The sequence below is a fragment of the Cynocephalus volans genome, chromosome 9, assembly GCF_027409185.1.
Source record: "Cynocephalus volans isolate mCynVol1 chromosome 9, mCynVol1.pri, whole genome shotgun sequence".
NCBI classification, from domain to species: Eukaryota; Metazoa; Chordata; class Mammalia; order Dermoptera; family Cynocephalidae; genus Cynocephalus; species Cynocephalus volans.
Genome location: NC_084468.1, coordinates 12,777,919 through 12,795,795, shown reverse-complemented (window position 1 = coordinate 12,795,795; position 17,877 = coordinate 12,777,919). Strand labels below are relative to the sequence as shown.

At 39.2% G+C, this 17,877-nt stretch overlaps 1 protein-coding gene across 1 annotated transcript in view; it reads right to left on the bottom strand.

The window, feature by feature from the left end:
* CC2D2A (coiled-coil and C2 domain containing 2A) overlaps positions 1-17,877 on the bottom strand; it is a 116,939-nt gene that overhangs the window by 85,068 nt on the left and 13,994 nt on the right. Inside the window, exons 4-7 of the mRNA XM_063108025.1 lie at positions 10,415-10,503; positions 9,991-10,092; positions 3,664-3,765; positions 2,404-2,577 (exon numbers count right to left, since the gene is read on the bottom strand). Coding sequence (XP_062964095.1) covers positions 2,404-2,577; positions 3,664-3,765; positions 9,991-10,092; positions 10,415-10,503 — 467 coding nt within the window. The remainder of the gene's footprint in view (positions 1-2,403; positions 2,578-3,663; positions 3,766-9,990; positions 10,093-10,414; positions 10,504-17,877) is intronic.

Below are 17,877 nucleotides of genomic sequence, written 5' to 3'. Positions count from 1 at the left end.
CTAACTAAAGAAGAGAGAAGACTTAAATAACACAAATCAGAAATGAAAGGCACACTGCGCCAGCATCTTAGGGCCTGCCCAGGGACCCGAGGCATTGAGAAGGTGACCAGACCCTACTCCCACATCCAGGCACACTACCAACACCTCAGGGCCTCACTCAGGTGTCTGGGGTCTGGATCTGAGGACAAGACACCCCTCCCAAAACCAGGCACACCATGCCAGTGCCTTGTGGCCCACCTGGTGACCTGAGGTATGGAGCCAGGGTTCGGACCCCCTCCTACAACCAGCCACACCACGCAAGCACCTTGTGGCTTGCCTGGGGACCCAAGGTATGGAGCCTGGGACCAGACACACCTCACAACCAGGCACACTGCCAGCACCAAGTAGCATGCCAAAAACATCACCTCCCTTTGGGTGGTGCACCACAGCCACCACGATAACCATGGCTGCAAAAGCGTCTAGACACCATCACCACGCAGATGGTCTACCAACCACTGGAGTGCATTGAGAGTCACCAGCAGAGATAAAGAAAAGAAGAGGATGTCTCTCTCCACAAAGTCCTTTTTAGAGTGACAGAAGAAGCATGCTCTATGATAATATTGGGGGACCTGATCATACCTATCAGCATTGGACAGATCATCTAGGCAACAAATCAACAGAGTAACCATTATTCTTTCAGAAGGAGAGAAGAAATCTAGGGTAATTAGAGTGGGGACAGGGGAGGGAGAGGGGGAGGGGGATAGACTAGACAAGCAGCATAAAGAATAATTATGATTCGTAACAAAATATATGCTAGTAATATTGATTTGATCAACATATCTCAATATTGAACTCCAAAAATATTATAATCAATTTTGATTCAATAAATAAAATAAATTTAAAAAAAAAAGAAATGAAAAAGGAGACATCACAACCAATATAAAAAATACAAAGAATACAATACACAGAAATACAAAGAATCATTAGAGACTATTCTGAGCAACTATACGCCAACAAATTTGAAAGTCTGGAGGAAATGGATAAATATGTGAACCATACAAACTACCAAGACTGAACCAAGAAGAAATAGAAAACCTGAACAGACCAATAACAAGCAATGAGATTGAAGCAGGAATCAACCTCCCAAAAAAGAAAAGCCCAGGACTGGATGACTTTACTGCTGAATTCTGCCAAACCTTTAAAGGAGAATTAATGCCAATCCTTTCAAACTATTCTGAAAAATTTGTGAAACAGAGGCCACTCTCCCAAACTCATTTAATGAGGCCAGCATCACCCTGATACCAAAATCAGACAAAGGTACAACAAAAAAAGAAAACTGCAAGCCAATATCTTTGATGAATATAGATGTAAAAATTCTTAACAAAATATTAGCACACAGAATACATCAGCACATCAAAAAGATTATACACCACGATCAAGTGGGATTTATCCCAGGGATGCAAGGATGGTTTAACATATGAAAGTCAATAAATGTGATACATCACATCAACAAAATCAAGGATAAAAACCATATGATTATCTCAACAGATGCAGAAAAAGCACTTGACAAAATTCAAAATCCATTGTTTTCAATTCTTTGGGGTACATACCCAGGTTGAAATTACTGGATCATATAATAATTCTGTGTTTAAATTCTGAAGAACTACCATCCTGCTTTTCACAGCAGCTGCACAATTTTGCATGCCCACCAGCAACACACAAAAGTCCAGTTTCTTCACACTCTCTCCAACATGTTTTCTGTCTTTTCTTTTTTTTAATAATAATAATAGTTCTGATGGGTGTGAAGTGGTGTCTCACTGTGGTTTTCATTTGCATTCTGCTAATAATTATCAATATTAAGCATCTTTTCATGTGCTTATTGGCCATTTGCATATCTTCTTTGGAGAAATGTCTATTCAAGACCTTTGACCATTTTTTAATGGTGTGTTTTCCTTTTATCTCACACACATCACCCATAATTAGGGAATCTGAGGTGCAGCCTAGGTGTGGTATTGGGCACAAAAAGCTGCTTACTTGTAAGGTTGTGAGGAGACGGAGGACAAGGTTTCATTCACCTTGGAGAGGCAAACACTTTGCATGTGAAATGAATACTAATCATCATGTGGAGTCTAGCAAGAAAAATCTGCAAGCCACATTATTCCTTTTTTTTTTGTCCACAAGAGAAAGATGGGCAGATTTAATCAGGGCCCTCACTACCAAAATTGCGGGGTGTGATCAAGAGCTACAGAAAGTCATGTGAGTCTAGTCCTTCCTTCTACTGCTTTCTGCTGAGATATGGATGAGTCCCCTACGTGGTGGTGGCAGGTTTCTCCTTGGCCACTTCCTTCCTGGCTGAGATATCACCATCACCATTTTTCCTCATAGTCCTCCTCCCCTCCTCACTACCATCATAATGTGAAATACCGTTTGGTTTACTCCTTCGTGTACAGATGGCTCTTCTTCCTCCCCCTCCTCCTCTTGTTGAGTTTCATCTCTAGTTTTAGCTTTTGCTTTTTCCTCTGATTCCTCCGGTTCAGGATCAAAGTTGAATGTGAAGAAGTTATAGGCTTCTTCTGCAGAAGGGAAACCGGGTGGAGCCTAAAGAGAAGCAGGAACAACAGCAATTTCAGATTATTCAAACTGAAATGAGCTCTGCACAATGAGCTGACAGCTGGCTTGACGCTAATGATATCAGGCACATTACAGGCCTCCTAAGCGTATTATCTTCGTTGAAGGTACCATATTACTGGTAATGAACTTTAACAAGTGCAACAAGCAGTTGGAAGCCTCCTTTAATAAGTAACTCTAATGAGTTATTTTTTAAAAAGCCAGAAATTATTTACACTCCAATAAGCACACAGATATTATTTACTGCAGTAAAAGCTTTAGAAAGATTATTACAATGCCAAAAAGTGGATTTATTGTTCTATAGGCCAATGCTGACATAGTTTTAATTATAAGAAATACAGGATTTGTTAACCTTTTTTTTAAAAAAAAAATGACCTCTTTTTTCTGTTTTGGTTCTTTTTGAGTTAGTGCCCTCTTTTTCCACAATGAAAGCTGGTGCAACTCTGGAGCTGAACAAATGTCTTATCACTAACATTTCCTGTCCTTTGCATCCCGCTTCCTCAGATCAGGCAGTATTCTCATCTCTCTAGCTAGATTCCAGGACTTTTAAAGTAGGAATCATTTCTCATACTTTTTTCTTGCATACTGCTTGGCAACAGGAGTCAGGTTATGTATTCTGACATCTCTGGTTGGATAGTTTTGAAAAACACATACAACCAACCATGACTGATTGATTGATTGATTGATTGATTGATTGATTGATTAAGTTCCCCTTTTATTTATTTATTTATTACAAATATTCATGAGATACAAAGCTGATTGTCCCCCCTCCTGCCCATGATGTGGGGGCCAGATTCATACTGGGCGCATATCCATTACCAGAGATTACTTTTGTATCCTTTGTCCCCTCCCAATTATCCTCCAACCTCCCTCCCTCCCTTTCCCCATCTCCCCTCAACTCCAATTTGTAGCCCTAGGAACATTCCCTCCCTCTGTTGGATCATGGCACTCCTGTGGTCTTTCTTTCCTGCCTTCCTTTCTCTCTTAGCTCCCACATATGAGTGAGCACATGAGGTATTTAAAACAACCATGATTAAGAAAGAGGGGATTTCTCACCGTGGGTTTAGATGTGACTTTTCGTGCAAAATCATGGAACTTCACTCTTGAGTAACTTTGGGAATCATCTTCTTGTTGAGTCCTTTTTAGCTCTTTATCTGGCTACATAAGTAGAAAAAAATGATAGATAAACCATTTAAATCAAGAAACTAAGGTTGTTTTAAAGCAAGGGTTAACCCTCCAAATACTTATCTTTTGAGCATTGATGCATCTCTTTTCCTAAGGAATGAAATGCTTACAGATGTCAAATACATTTGAAGATTAGGGTTGCTGAATATTTTCTTTTTTTTCATTGTTAACACGTGAAAACTTTATTAGCAACTTTACAATCTTAAACCTTTTGTAATACTACAAATTCCTTGATACTGACATTCCTATAAACAATGGCAAAGAAAAAAAACTGATCGTCACTCCTGTAATCCGCTAAGTGAATCCCATTCTTATTAATGCTTACGAGAGTCAATGGCTTTACTAGGTTGCTGAGTATTTTCTTATTCAACTCTGTCTCTCTCAAGACTAAACAAATATACAATTTACACTCAATAAACTCTAAAATGAAAAGTGTTATTTTGTCCTATAGATCAATAGATTATCCACTTTACAGAGGATCATTTCCAAACAGTCTATAAAGAAAAGCATCAGTAATGTCTGATTGTGAATAAGTTCAACATACACCCTCCAGGGCACTAGGCCTGTCCTTCCCACTGAGCCTTCAGACCTGCTGTTCACACTGGTGAGCTGAGCCTTCTGCCTAAACTTGCCTGATGTGATCATTCTCTAGTGGGTGGGTGTTTTCTTTCTCCTCTGAGAGCCAATCCACAAGCTGCAGTTTCCACCTTCTAATCCATCTCTCCTTCTGGGACAAACTTATTCTGCCTGTGTTGGAAACCTGATCATTACCTGGATCGAGACTTATTTCATAGCATGGAATAATTTTCACCCAACAACAGCACTGCAGTGTACTTTCACTGGGGACCTTCAACATCCTTCCCAAGTCCTACCTGTTTTTCTTTTCTTTTCTTTTTTTTTTGTCTTTTTGTGACCGGCCGTACTGCGCTCAGCCAGTGAGTGCACCGGCCATCCTTATATAGGATCCGAACCCACGGCGGGAGTGCTACTGCGTTCCCAGCGCCGCACTCTCCCGAGTGTGCCACGGGATCGGCCCCCCTACCTGTTTTTCAAGTCCATGCAAAGCTACTTTCTTTCTCAGATTACTCCATCCTAAAATGAGCTCTCTTTCTCAGAATCATATTTTCTGGATCATGTCAGGCACTGTTCTGTATTGTTTGGTAATTGAAACCATGGGCTCTGGAGTCTGACCACCTACCTGGCTTTAAATCCCAAGTCTCCTACTTATAACTTAGACTACTTGGTTTGAGCATAAAATAAGGCAATATACATGAAATATAACCATAGCTAGGCTCATTAATGGTAGCTGTTATTATCATCACATTTGTAGTTTCCTTTTTAGATCTCTGTCTTTTGTCTCTCCAGTTTGTTTCACAAAATATGGCTACAAATGTTTTATTTCAGCATGCCAGAAACAAGAGCCTGAGGCAAGGGTTTTTTTGTGTGTGTGCCCTTGATTGATTTTTAGCAGTGATACCAAAGAACAGGAGTTGGGTAATGAGGAGAATAAAACAAGATGCAAAAGTAATTTAAGAGAAGTTTATTGAGTTGGCTACAGCTGTGGGCAAGAGTTTATCCCACTGGAGCTCCTCTGAGGAGTCATGTAGAATGCTTCTCAGAATAGTCTGCCGTTTACATTGTGTAATGATAAAATTAAAAAAAAATTGCATGAGTATAATGCAATTTGTTTATCCACACATCTGTTTTTGAACATTGTTTTCTTATCCATTTTTTAGATATTATAAATAAAAGTGCTATGAATATTCATTACAAAAACCAAAAAAAAAAAAAAGAGAGGGATATTTGTCTCATGGCTCCTGTCCCCCAACTGGTCAAGAGTTGCCCCAGGGGGACGTTAAACTCCTGGCACCTCCAGTTTTGTGTATCTATCAGAATGGCTCAGAAGGTCACCACAGGCCTTTTGGAAAAGCAGGGATATCCCTGGGATGAAAGCTAGAGGTACTCGGTACAGCTAAGTTAAGATGCTGTAAAATTTCACCTGTGTGCAGCTAGATGTCTAGCAATGGCCAAAATAAAAACAAGGGTGTTAGTTGGGTATAATCTACCACAATATCAAGAGAATATAAACAGTTCCCTTTTATGTAAAATTCTACACTTCTCCTCCATTTTCCCATTTTGCAGTGTTAAGGCTAACTAGTTATCTACCAACTCAATTGTACAAAAGTTGAAGCTGTGCTAATGAATACATTCCACAATGCAGTGCAAAATAAAGGAATTATTATTTAATTTTTTAGTTTTTATGTTGTTTTTGAGGATGAGGAAAGAAGCAGATGAATACTACATAGCATAAGGATAAGCAATAAAAAAAAACTAGTGTAGAATAAAGATCAGATTTCTGTGCTTGGCCAGCAAGGCTTTCTAAAATTCTGCCAAGCCCAGCCTCCTCATAAAATAGGGCTAACACTTTCTCACACATTGCTGATGATGCAATTTTATTCCTGTCTGCCTCAGAATCTCCCATCTCCTATAGCCCAGGAGGGAGACTGATGTGTTTGAAAACACACAAAACAAACCAAGAGGTTAGCCCATGAGACAGCAGAGAAACATGGCTCTGTATAGGAAAACCTTGGGTTTCAGAGATCTGTGAAGTTGGTGATAATAAAACACAAGACCAGGCAGAAAACCTAACACTAGTAGTTCAGAAAACAAGTAGATTAAATTCCATGTGCCAAATATGTGTATATGAAGATTAGTATTTTTACGTTTTGTTTCTTCCCATCTCTTTCTATAATTTGGTTGGGATAGAAGATAAGTTCAGATAATATAGTTTCATTGATGAATTTTATTGCAGTATTGATGGTTTTATTACAATATTTATGGACTTGATAAAAAAGCTTATGATCTAATTTTTATAAAAATCTAAAAAAATTTAGAAATAAATTATATCAGTATATTTAAGGCCATTAAATATACTTCAAATGATTAAGTGTGCTGAATTAAATTTTAAAGGACTATTGTCTGTAATACATTTCTCTAATCTTAGTAATGATTACATTCAATTTCAATCCAGCAATCAAATACTGAGTGCCTATCATCAAATGTGCAATTAGAAATTCTTTCTCATCCTTAAATTTGTTGTATTTTCCAAGAAGCCTCCATGGCCCTTTTCTAACTTGAGCTAGGCAACCCCTGGTCTCATTACATTTAAGATAGCATAATTTCAAAATAGTTCTAGCCCTGATCTCTCTTTTAATTTACTAGTCAATATTTTCAATTCCCTTAAAAGACACCCTAATCTGACTATCTTGCAGACACCTGACATTTTTATGTATTCTTAATACTGTTCTGATACCAATCAAGATATATGATTGGCAAATGAATTCCTCCATTCTGTGTGTTGTCTTTTCATTTTCTCGATGGCTTCCTTTACAGCACAGAAGTTTTAAATTTTGATAAGGCTTAACGTATCTATTTATTCTTTTGTTACTTATGCTTTTGGTGTCGTTCTAAGAAAACCATTGCCTAACCCAAGATATTTCAAATTTTATATAACCTGATTTCAAGGCTGGTGTTAGGTGCCATGGCGGTGGGCTTCTGATGGCATTCACCATAGACCTGAACCATCCTGTACCTCTACTACCTGTTAATGTGTCTGTCGCCCCCACTGAGCCCCTCAAGGGTGAGCTGTTACTGTCACTGCTGTGTGTTCAGAGCCCATTGCACACCTGGCAGGAAGGAGTCTCCCATAAATGCTGGCTGGGCAACAGGTAGAGTGTGCTAAATCTTGGGCAACCTGGGACAGTGAACCAGGGCTGCACCTAGAGAAATTCTGGTCATACCTTGGGAAGGCCAAGTATTCAAGTGTTCTGTGTTACTTCTGCTTTGATGTTTATGTGTTCTTAGAGATTTGCGTTTGTTCTCTTATTACTAGTCTGCTGAGCATAAAGTGGAAAGAAATGCAAAAGAGATTAAGCAGTGGTTTGTGTTGGTGAATTTGGATTACTGACCACAGTATTCTCAAATGGTTTCTCCTTTTCTTTCTGACTACAGCCTCTAACAACAGCTAATACTTACATAGGGGGGATTCACCATGAGCCCGGTACTGTCTGAAACATTGTAACATGTATTAACTCACTTAATCCTCAAAACAATACCAAGAATTAGGTCTGGTGTATCCCTATTTTACAGAGGTGGAAAGTGAAGTCCAGAGAGTTGATAAACTTGATGTCAAAGGTCACACAACTAGCAAGCAAGGTAGCAGCATTTATCCCTGGGTAGCCAAGGTGCAGCATCTGGGCTGTTCAAGTGCTTTTCTCTTTGACCCATGGGATATAAATGGACCACCTCTTAGGTATTCTTTCTGGGTATGAGATATATACCTGAAGAAATGCACTTGTAAGATGAAATGCGTTTGTAAATGTCTGTAATACATTTCTCTAATCTTAAAGTAATGATTACATTCAATTTCAATCTAGCAATCAAATATTGAGTGCCTATCATCAAATGTGCATGCATCCAGTTAGAAATTCTTTCTCATCCTTAAATTTGCTGTACTTTCCAAGAAGGCTCCATGGCCCTCTTCTAACAGATGTTCTGTTATGAGTAGGAGACCAGTTCTAAAGATAAGGCAGCTGATGTTTGCCTCAAATCCATAAGAATGGCTATTAGGGGATATAGAATATAATGGACATACAAGCTAGGTCCTGATCATAAGGAGGAACAAACACCCTGTTAGCCAAGGGAGTATATTTTTACTTCTAGAACTTCCAGCTTTATTCGAAATATTATTATTCACGGTCCATGGACAGTGAGAACTACATGATTTTGTAAAGTGATTATCAATCAGAAGGCATAGAAAAAGCTAGGTATAAGAGACCAGAACCCCCTAGCCAACTAGACCAGATGCTAAGCCTCACACGGTGACCAAAATAACCAAAGTGTTTGTGTCAAGCTGATGGAATTTTAGATATTTTTTCTTTATTTTCCAAAATGTTAAAATTATGGCTTTCATAATGAAGAAAACAAATTGGAGTTAAAGAAAAGGAAATGTCTTCTCAGCAGAATGGATCTCAAGGGCACGTAATTGTCATAAGGCCGTTTCATTGGACTGACCAGTGTTCCTGCTACAGAACCACGGGCCACAAAACATCAGCAAGGCTTCATCTTTCGTTATAATTATACAATCTGTGGCCTGTTTGGGGTGAATGCAGGTAACATTTTGTTACATCTAATGACAGAAAAAGAAAAGCATCATTTAAGAAATCAGTGGTCGTGCTACAGAAATATCCCTAAAGCCTAAGCTTCCTTGTCTCAAGGCTAAATACAACCAAAAACAACAACAAAAAAATTAGGTTATACCTGCAAACACTTCATTGAGCCATTTGCTGTTTTCCTTTCTGTTCCTTCTTCTACCCTCTATGTACTTGCCCTTCATCTATGTTCCTGACGAGACTTTCCACTACTGGCTTTCTGTTTCCTCCATGGGCCTTCACTCTAAGCTCTTCCCTAGGTGTCAAGACCCTCTCCTCCTTCAATCTTTCCTGGAGGTAACAAAGGCATTCTCAAAACTTCAAAACTCACCACAGTAGAAATGCTTTCTAAATCTGTTTCTCCAGGTCTGGTCCCTTCCTCTCTATGTGTCTCTGCATGAGCACACTTTGAGATTCCCCACCAGCAGCTTAGATTAAAACAACAATCACCCTAGTGTATCCACACTGCCTCTTCAAATTGTTGTCAGTAGTTTTCCATGGCTTGTAGAAAACCACGGAGGCTCCTTAGTGTGACGTTCAAGGGCTCCCACCATCTTACCCTATTTTTCTTCTGCACTTTTTTCTCTCTCCCTGCTTCCCAGCAAGACCCGTGGATCCAGAAATGCTGACCCCAAATGAGACAGACTGGAAATGAGAGAAAACTGGGATCAAATCCCGACTCTCACATGCTTTGTGACCTGTGAATGGCTTTGCAGCCACTGTGAACCTCAGTTTCCTCTTCTGTCAAAGGTGAATGAAAATAATAGTAACTACCCCATAGGCATGTTGAGATAATGAAATGCAATGAGATAAAGACTTGGCAAAATGCCTGGCACAGAGTAGCATTCTATGAATAGCAGCTATTATAATTATTAGTAAGTATTTAATACCTCCTCTGTGCATAGCTCTGTTCTAGAAACTTTTGTTGGAAATTTTATATTTCGCTTCACTGTCTTTGATCACAAAGTAGGGATGATCCATTTCTCACCTCTGTGCCAAATTCAGTCTCCAGTTCTTTCTCACTGGGAGTTCGTAAGCGCCTGGGTCGCGGAGTGGGAATTTCCTGCAGCAACGCACTTTCTGCTTTGGACTAAAAAGCCAAACAGAAAATTACTACTATGTAAGGTCAGGAATGCTCTGAAAACCTCAGTCACCCCAGAAGAGAATAATCAGTAAAAAACATGCTGTACCTTTTTAATGAGAGCAAGGGAAATGGTTTAGAAAAATGACATTAAATTCTTAAGCATAATTTTCACGTGATCCCATGCAAAATACTACATTAACATTTAAAACATGAAAAGATAAGTAGCATGATATTCAAATCCACACAGTCTGGAGCACACAAAGCAAGTTAGACAAGCTTGGGAAACTGCAGTCAGCACCAAACAGAAAATTCACGTGGTCTCTCTCACCCTCGCGGCTTGCAGTTTCTCCCGCATGCGTTCCCTCATGGAAAATTCTGCAAAGCCTGTTCTGGAAGCTGAAGGAATTGGAGGTAAGCCTAAAAAATAAAAGGAAACGACTTTTAAACATTTTTTTTTCTCCAAAGAGAGTATTAAATTAAAAAAAGAGAGAGAAAGTAATTTTATTTTTCAAATTCAGAACTCCACATAAGCAAACATGAGACGATGCTGACAATATTCCTTTTAATGTAATAAGTTCATGTCTTGGCTTCTTTGAGGCTGACAGCAAAAACCTCAGTCTGTCACCTTGACCTAACTGAGAATAAAATAGATGACACTTCACTTATTCAAGGCACTCAAACACTTACCAAGTCAATTACTATTGGGGAGATGCTCTCAAATATTTTGATTTGAGAAACAGGCTTATCAGGTGAACAGCCGGCTAATAACTTTTGGGTTTCAGGGCTCAACTTTCAACAACACTGGTAACTTCAATCAGAGACCTATGCTAAAGCCCTGGGGTATATCATAGAGACAGTATACATTTCGTACATATTATTGAATATATATGTACACATCATGAACTATTAGGCAGCTATTGTGTGTCAGGTACTGCAATACATGTGCCCATTTTCTCATCAATGCATTTTCTCATCAATCTTCATGCCATCATTGCTAGGAGGGCCCAGGTAGTGTCATCACCAGGTACGATGAGGATGAAAAGTCAAAGGCCCTGCATGATAAATGATTAGCTTTACTATCACACACCTAGGATGTGGAGTGCTTGGGATTTGGTCCCAGTTCTACATTCCCAATTCTCTAAACCATTACAAAAGAGGTGGAAATAAGTCTTTGGGGAACAGAATATTAGCATGGTTGGAGCAGAGTTTTTCTAATGGGATGAAGGAGGAAATAAGGGAGCAGAAGGAGTTTGGGGTCAAATTATAGGGAGCCTCTGATGTTGCATCCGGGAGTCTTGACTGCATTCTCCAAGCAGTGGGGAAGTCTTGAAGAACATGAGGAGGGGAGGATGTAAACCTAAGCAGCATTTTCAGAAGCTGCACCTGGGGTTGCGAGCACAGGATGGTTGGAGTGGAGTGAGTGAGGCACCGGGGACCCCAGCTAGGATGTCCTGGTAAAGGAAAAAGTGTTGGTGGGAGTCTGTGGGAGAGGCCACAGAAAGGACAATATGGTAACCCCCAGAGGTGACTGGAAGGTATAGAGCAGTGGTTCTCACCAGCAGCAGCAGCGGCTTCTGGGAATTTGTTAGATATACACATTCTCAGGGCATGCCCCAGACCTACTGATTCAGATTCTGGAGGTGCAGCCCAGCAATCCAGGTGTATAGATGTCCTCTCAGTGTGGATGACCCCCTAAGTATGGAGAAAGAAGAAAAAGGTGCTGATGTCTGAGGTTTCAGCTCAGGGGGTTGGGAGTTCGATGCTACTAAGAAAAATAGAAATGAAGAGGGGAAACCAGACTGGGAGGTACCAGGGTGAGTTTGTTTGGAGCCAGGATGAGTCTGAGGTGCTTGTCCAGGACACCAAGCTCTGGCAGAGAGGCCAGACCCAAAGGTAAAGACTTAGGAAGGATTTTGACCATGGTGAGTGAAGTTTTGAGATGAGACTCTGTTTCTTAAGGGAGAGAATGCTGAAAGAGGAGAGTCCTGACACTTGCAGACGACGGCACTGTGAAGGGAGGAAAGCCACCAGGTGAAAGGAGAAGAGGTAGAAGGAAAAGTGGCAGAGAGAAGGGCACGAAGAGTGGCGAAAACGACTGGTTTGCAGGGCCCCTGGCATCCGCTTCATGCGAACGAAGGCCATAGCCACGGGCTGTCTCTGCAGCACAGCCACTCAGGGTCTCGGGTTGTGCTTTCTTTCTTTTGTTTGATAGAAAGATATAAAATACTACTTATATCATGCCCCCAACTATGCCACTGATTTAATGCCTGTATGGAGGCATGAAATACTCAGGGTAACGATGACTGTCTTGCACATGTGTGCTGAGGTTCAGAGTTCCTTAAATGAATCTTCATCAGCTCAATAAAATGGCTTTTGGCATTCTTTTATTTATTATTATTTTTATTTATTTTTGTTATTATTTTTAATTGGTTATGAATATTCATGGGGTACAAAATTGATTGTCACCACTAGTGCCCAAGATGCGATAGTCAGATCCATACAGGCAGCATGCCCGTTATCACAAATTGTGATTATACCCCGTGTCCCCCACCCAATTATCTCCATCCTCCCTCCCCTTCCCCCTATGACCCCCACCCTACTTTGTTCCCCAAGGTATGTTCTCTCCCTCTGCAAGTCCAATGCACCACTGTGGTCTTTCTTTCCTTCCTTCTCTCTCTCTTAGATCCCACATATGAGTGAGTACATGGGGTATTTATCCCTCTGTGCTTTGCTTATTTCACTCAACGTAAGTTCCTCCAAGCTCATCCATGTTGTTGCAAATGGGCGAATTTCATTCTTTTTTATGGCAGAGTAGTATTCCATGGTGTATATATACCACAGTTTCTCTATCCAATCATCCACTGATGGACATTTAGGTTGGTTCCATATCTTGGCTATTGTGAACAAAGCTGCAATGAACACGGGAGTGCAGGTATCCCTTCGACATGATGATTTACATTCCTTTGGGTATATACCCAGAAGTGGGATTGCTGGATCGTATGGAAGATCTATCTGTAGTTGTCTGAGAAACCTCCATACTGTTTTCTGTAGTAGTTGTACTAATTTACAGTTCCATCAATAGTGTAGGAGCATTCCCTTCTCTCCACATCTTCACCAGAATTTGTTATTCTCAGTCTTTTTGATTATAGCCAGTCTAACTGGGGTGACATGATATCTCAATATGGTTTTAATTTGCATTTCTCTGATGACTAGTGATGTTGAACATTTTTTCATGTACCTGTTGGCCATTTGTATGTCTTCCTTTGAAAAATGTCTATTCAGCTCCTTTGGCCATTTTTTAATTGGGTTAATGTTTTTTTGGGTTTTTTTTTTTTTTTTAACTAAGTAATTGCTTGAGTTCCTTGTATATTATGGATATTAATCCCTTGTCGGATGCATAGTTAGCAAAAATTTTCTCCCACCCTGTAGGTTGTCATTTCACTCTGTTGATTGGCATTTTTTAAAAACTCAGTTTAAAAAAATCAAGTCATTGTTTTCCATTTTAATGATCATATAACTATGGTAGATTATGTCTCTGTGACATCTGCTCAGAGGCCTGGGACTTTTCCTTCATGGCATTTGTCACATTTTGAATTTATATATTTGTATAACTATTTGATGAATACAGTCATGTGCTAAAAAATGTCATTTCAGTCAACAATGAATCATGTATACGACAATGATCCCATAAGATTTTAATGTTAAACAATATAGGCTAGGTGTGCAGTAGGCTACACCATCTGGGTTTGGGTAAGTGCACTCTGTGATGTTCGTACAATGACAAAATTGCTTAATAATGCATTTCTCAGAACGTATTCCTGTTATTAAGCAATGTGTAACTGTACCTGTTTCCTCCCCAGGTGCTGAGGTGCCCAGCCACAGAGGGTGAGCAATCCTAAGTGTCACTAGCCTGTGTGGAATGGCTGGGTGGGTAAATGGGGGCTTCTAGCCTGGAGCCTGGTACTCGCCAATGCTGTTTTCTGGCTGAACGCCTACAGTGCCTGTGCCTGTCCAGACCTCACCCTGTGGAGAAGCCATTTCAAAATTAGTAATAAATCTCTTTGAACATGAAAAATCATCTTGTTTATTTACTTCCCCCCTTTAAAGAAGATTCAGCTTTTTCATTTTTTAAAAAACAGTTATTATTTGTACGTGATCCACGAGAATAATTTTTATAAATTATTTTTAAAAAAGAATGAAATCTGGCATTTGAAACAACATGGATGAGCCTGGAGAAAATTATGCTAAATGAAACCACTGAGGTACAGAAACAGAAATACCGCCTGTTCTCACTCATAAGTGGGAGCTCAATTGATAAACAAACAAATGAGAGAGAGAGAGAGAGAGAGAGAGAGAGAGAGAGAGAGAGAGAGAGAGAGAGAGAAGAAACAACAATCACAGTAATATGTTGCACTTTCAGAAGGAGAGAACAGAACTGTGGTTACTAGAGATGGAAAAGGGGAGTGGAGGGGAGAGAGAGAGGGAGGGGGGTTAACGAGAAATTGGTTAAAGGACACAAAGAATGATTATGTATCATAATAATGAATCAGCTACCTATCCTGATCTGACATCACACATTGTACACAACTATTGAAAGTCAACTTTTTACCCCACATTTATATAACAAATTATCTTAAAAGCAAAAAAGAGACAAGATGCTCTATTAAATACTATCTCTCCTGAATAAAGAAAATGAGTTGGCTTCTCTAGTATTAGTTTTAAAAATCTTGAACATTTTCGACACAGTAAAAAGTGGTTTTTTTTTTTTGGAAATCATGACTTCTTTACTTTTAATAGACTTTTTTTTTTTTTTTTTAAAAAGAGCAGTTTTAGGTTCACAGCAAACTTGAGAGGAGGGTGCAGATTTCCCATATAAACCCTGCCTCCATATCTGCACAGCCTCCCCACGACCAACATCCCCCACCATTTGTAACAATTAATGAACCTCCATTGACAAATCGTCACCCCAAGTCCATAGTTTAGATGAGGGTTCACTCCTGGGCTGCACTTTCTATGTGTTTGGACAAATATATAAATGACGTGTATCCACCATTATAGTATCATGCAGAGTCATTTCACTGCCATAAAAATCCTTGGTGTTCTGTCCGTTCATGCCTTCTTTCCCTCTCACCCCTGGTAACCATTGATAGTTTAACTGTTTTTTTAAAATGTCTGTGCTAGTAAAAAACATTCAGAAGCTTTAAAGATTTCCAAATCTGGTCTGTATACCTAGACTAGACACGTCATTGCCCAAGCTAGAATGTGACTAGTTTGAGGGCAAGGACCATGACGGAGATGTTTGTACCTGGTATATTGTAGCACTAGATTAGTGAAGGAAAGCAATATAAAGGAACCATGAGGTTGTGAGAGCTATTACACTTAAAAAGGTATTTCAAGCAAAATAAATGTAATTCTTATTTGGATGCAATCAGATGATGATGACAACTGTTTTTTAAAGATAATATTCCTAACATGACATCCATGGAAAGCCATGGGTACTAATTCATTCCCTCTGACATAATTACTAATAGGAATTAAATACTTTCATTTTTATTTTGGTAGAATATGGCAAACAGTATTTCTATAAACAGCTGGAAACACAAAGACAACCCTCATAGAACACTTTTCCCACTAATTTATTGTCAGTTACTCCACTCCATTACTAATCAGCTACGTGCTCCCAAACTGGCTCTACTTTTCCTGCCCTGGGGATAAGAACTAACTTACCAGGCTTGAAGAAGTGTGTGTTTCACATTCACATAAAGAGGCATATTCAGAAAATAGCTCTTTGACACAGCTAAGAGCACCTGGCATGAATCAAGTTTCTGCAGCACCAAATGCAAAGTGAGGGTGGTGAAAATAATTTTTAGGATTATTAAAGGTTTGATTTGGAGGTGTGCAAAAACTTGTAGATAATGAGAATTTTATAACCTTCCATTAATATGTATATAACGTCAATATAGTATGAAATATGGATTTTCTTGACAAAGTGGTGTTTTTTTAATCAACAAGAAGCAACGAGACTTCGCATTCAGCAATGTTGCAATTACTCTCTAGCAAACCCACTAATCCCAAGGCTACATCAACCTCATGTTTGCAAATGACTCTCATATCCCTGAGTGCTCTCTTTCTTTCTTTTTTTTTTTTATCACACATATTCCCTGTACCTCATTTCTCTGTCCTAACAGGCTAAATAAAATGGTGAGCACTTTCCATTTTTATTTTAACCACATATTATATCTGACCCCTTAGAAAACACAACCATGTTCTCCTAATAAAACAAACATTGCATTTTGAAATAATTTGCTGCTCCTCTCATCTTATGAACCCAAATTGAAAAATAAGTCACATACCACAAAGTTCACACTTTTAAATGTGCAGTTCAGTGGTTTTATTTATCCATTCATCAGTTGATAAACATTTGGGTTGTTTGCACTTTTTGGTTATTATAAATAATGTTGCATGAACATTTGTGTACAAGTATTTGCATGAACATATGTTTTCAATTCTTTTGGGTATATATGTAGTTGTTGAACTGTTGGGTCATATGCTGATTCTATTTTTAGCTTTTTTAGGAACTACTAAAAGGTTTTCCAAAGTAGCTACAACATTTTACATTTTTACCAGCAATGCACAAGAGTTCCAATTTCTCCACATCCTTGCCGACGCTTGTTATTATCTGTCTTTTTTATTATAGCCATCTGCAGTGGATTGAATTGTGTCTCCCAAGGTCCACGTAATAGAAGCTTAATCCCCACTGTGACTGTTGAGGGTGGGAAATCCTATTATGACAATTGAAAATTGAGTCTTTTAAGAAGTGATTAGATTGTGAGAACCATGCACTAGTAAATGGATTAATAAGTTGATGGTTTAATGGTGGTCATTGATGTGGTTCTGGGGGTTTTAAAAAGAGAGTGCGTGAGGAGCTCTCTCTCTGCTCTGCCATTCTGCCATGTGAGACCCCACATCACTGTCATCAACAGCAGGGTCTTCACCAGATTCGTTCCCTGGACTTTGGACTTCCCAGCTTCTGGAACTGTAAGGGATAAATTTTGTTTTCTTACAAATTATCCAGTTCCAGGTATTCTGTTATAAGCAACAGAAACAGACTAATACACCATCCTCATGGTGGTGAAGTAGTATCTAATTGTAGTTTTGATTTTCATTTCACTAATGACTAATAATATTGAACATCTTTTCATGTGCTTGTTGGCCAATTGTACGTCTATTTTGGAAAATGTCTATTCAAGTCTTTTGCCCATTTTAACTTTGGGTTATTGGCTTTTTTTTTTTTAATGTTCTGGATACTACATGTATCCATTTAGTATATGACTTGCAAATATTTTCTCCTACACATGGGTTGTGCAGAGCTTTGCTGTCAGCCAGGGATGAGAGTTTAGGGACTTCTCAGGTCTTTCCTGTGCATTCAGGAATTACGTTGGAGCTTGCAAAGTTTCCTATAGATAGCTCATTCCCCAGATTTTTCTTTTAAAATTTTTCATCAGCCTCTTGTAAACCCCCACTGGTAATACCACCTCAGGAAGCTGCTATGCTTAACAATTATTGCTATTGTTTTCAGTACATGTGCTTTTCAGTGGACTGTAATACGCAAGTCAAATCATGACAATTCTTGAGTGAGAGGACTTTTGGGGAGTTCAAAATGCATTTTTCCCTTCCAATGACTACAAGTTGTGGTTTTCACAGCTGCCTAGTTGTGAGACTCCTGGTTTTCAAGGCTACTGTGGAGGTGGGCAGAGGGAAATGGGGTTAGGTCAAAGTAAAAGGCCACAA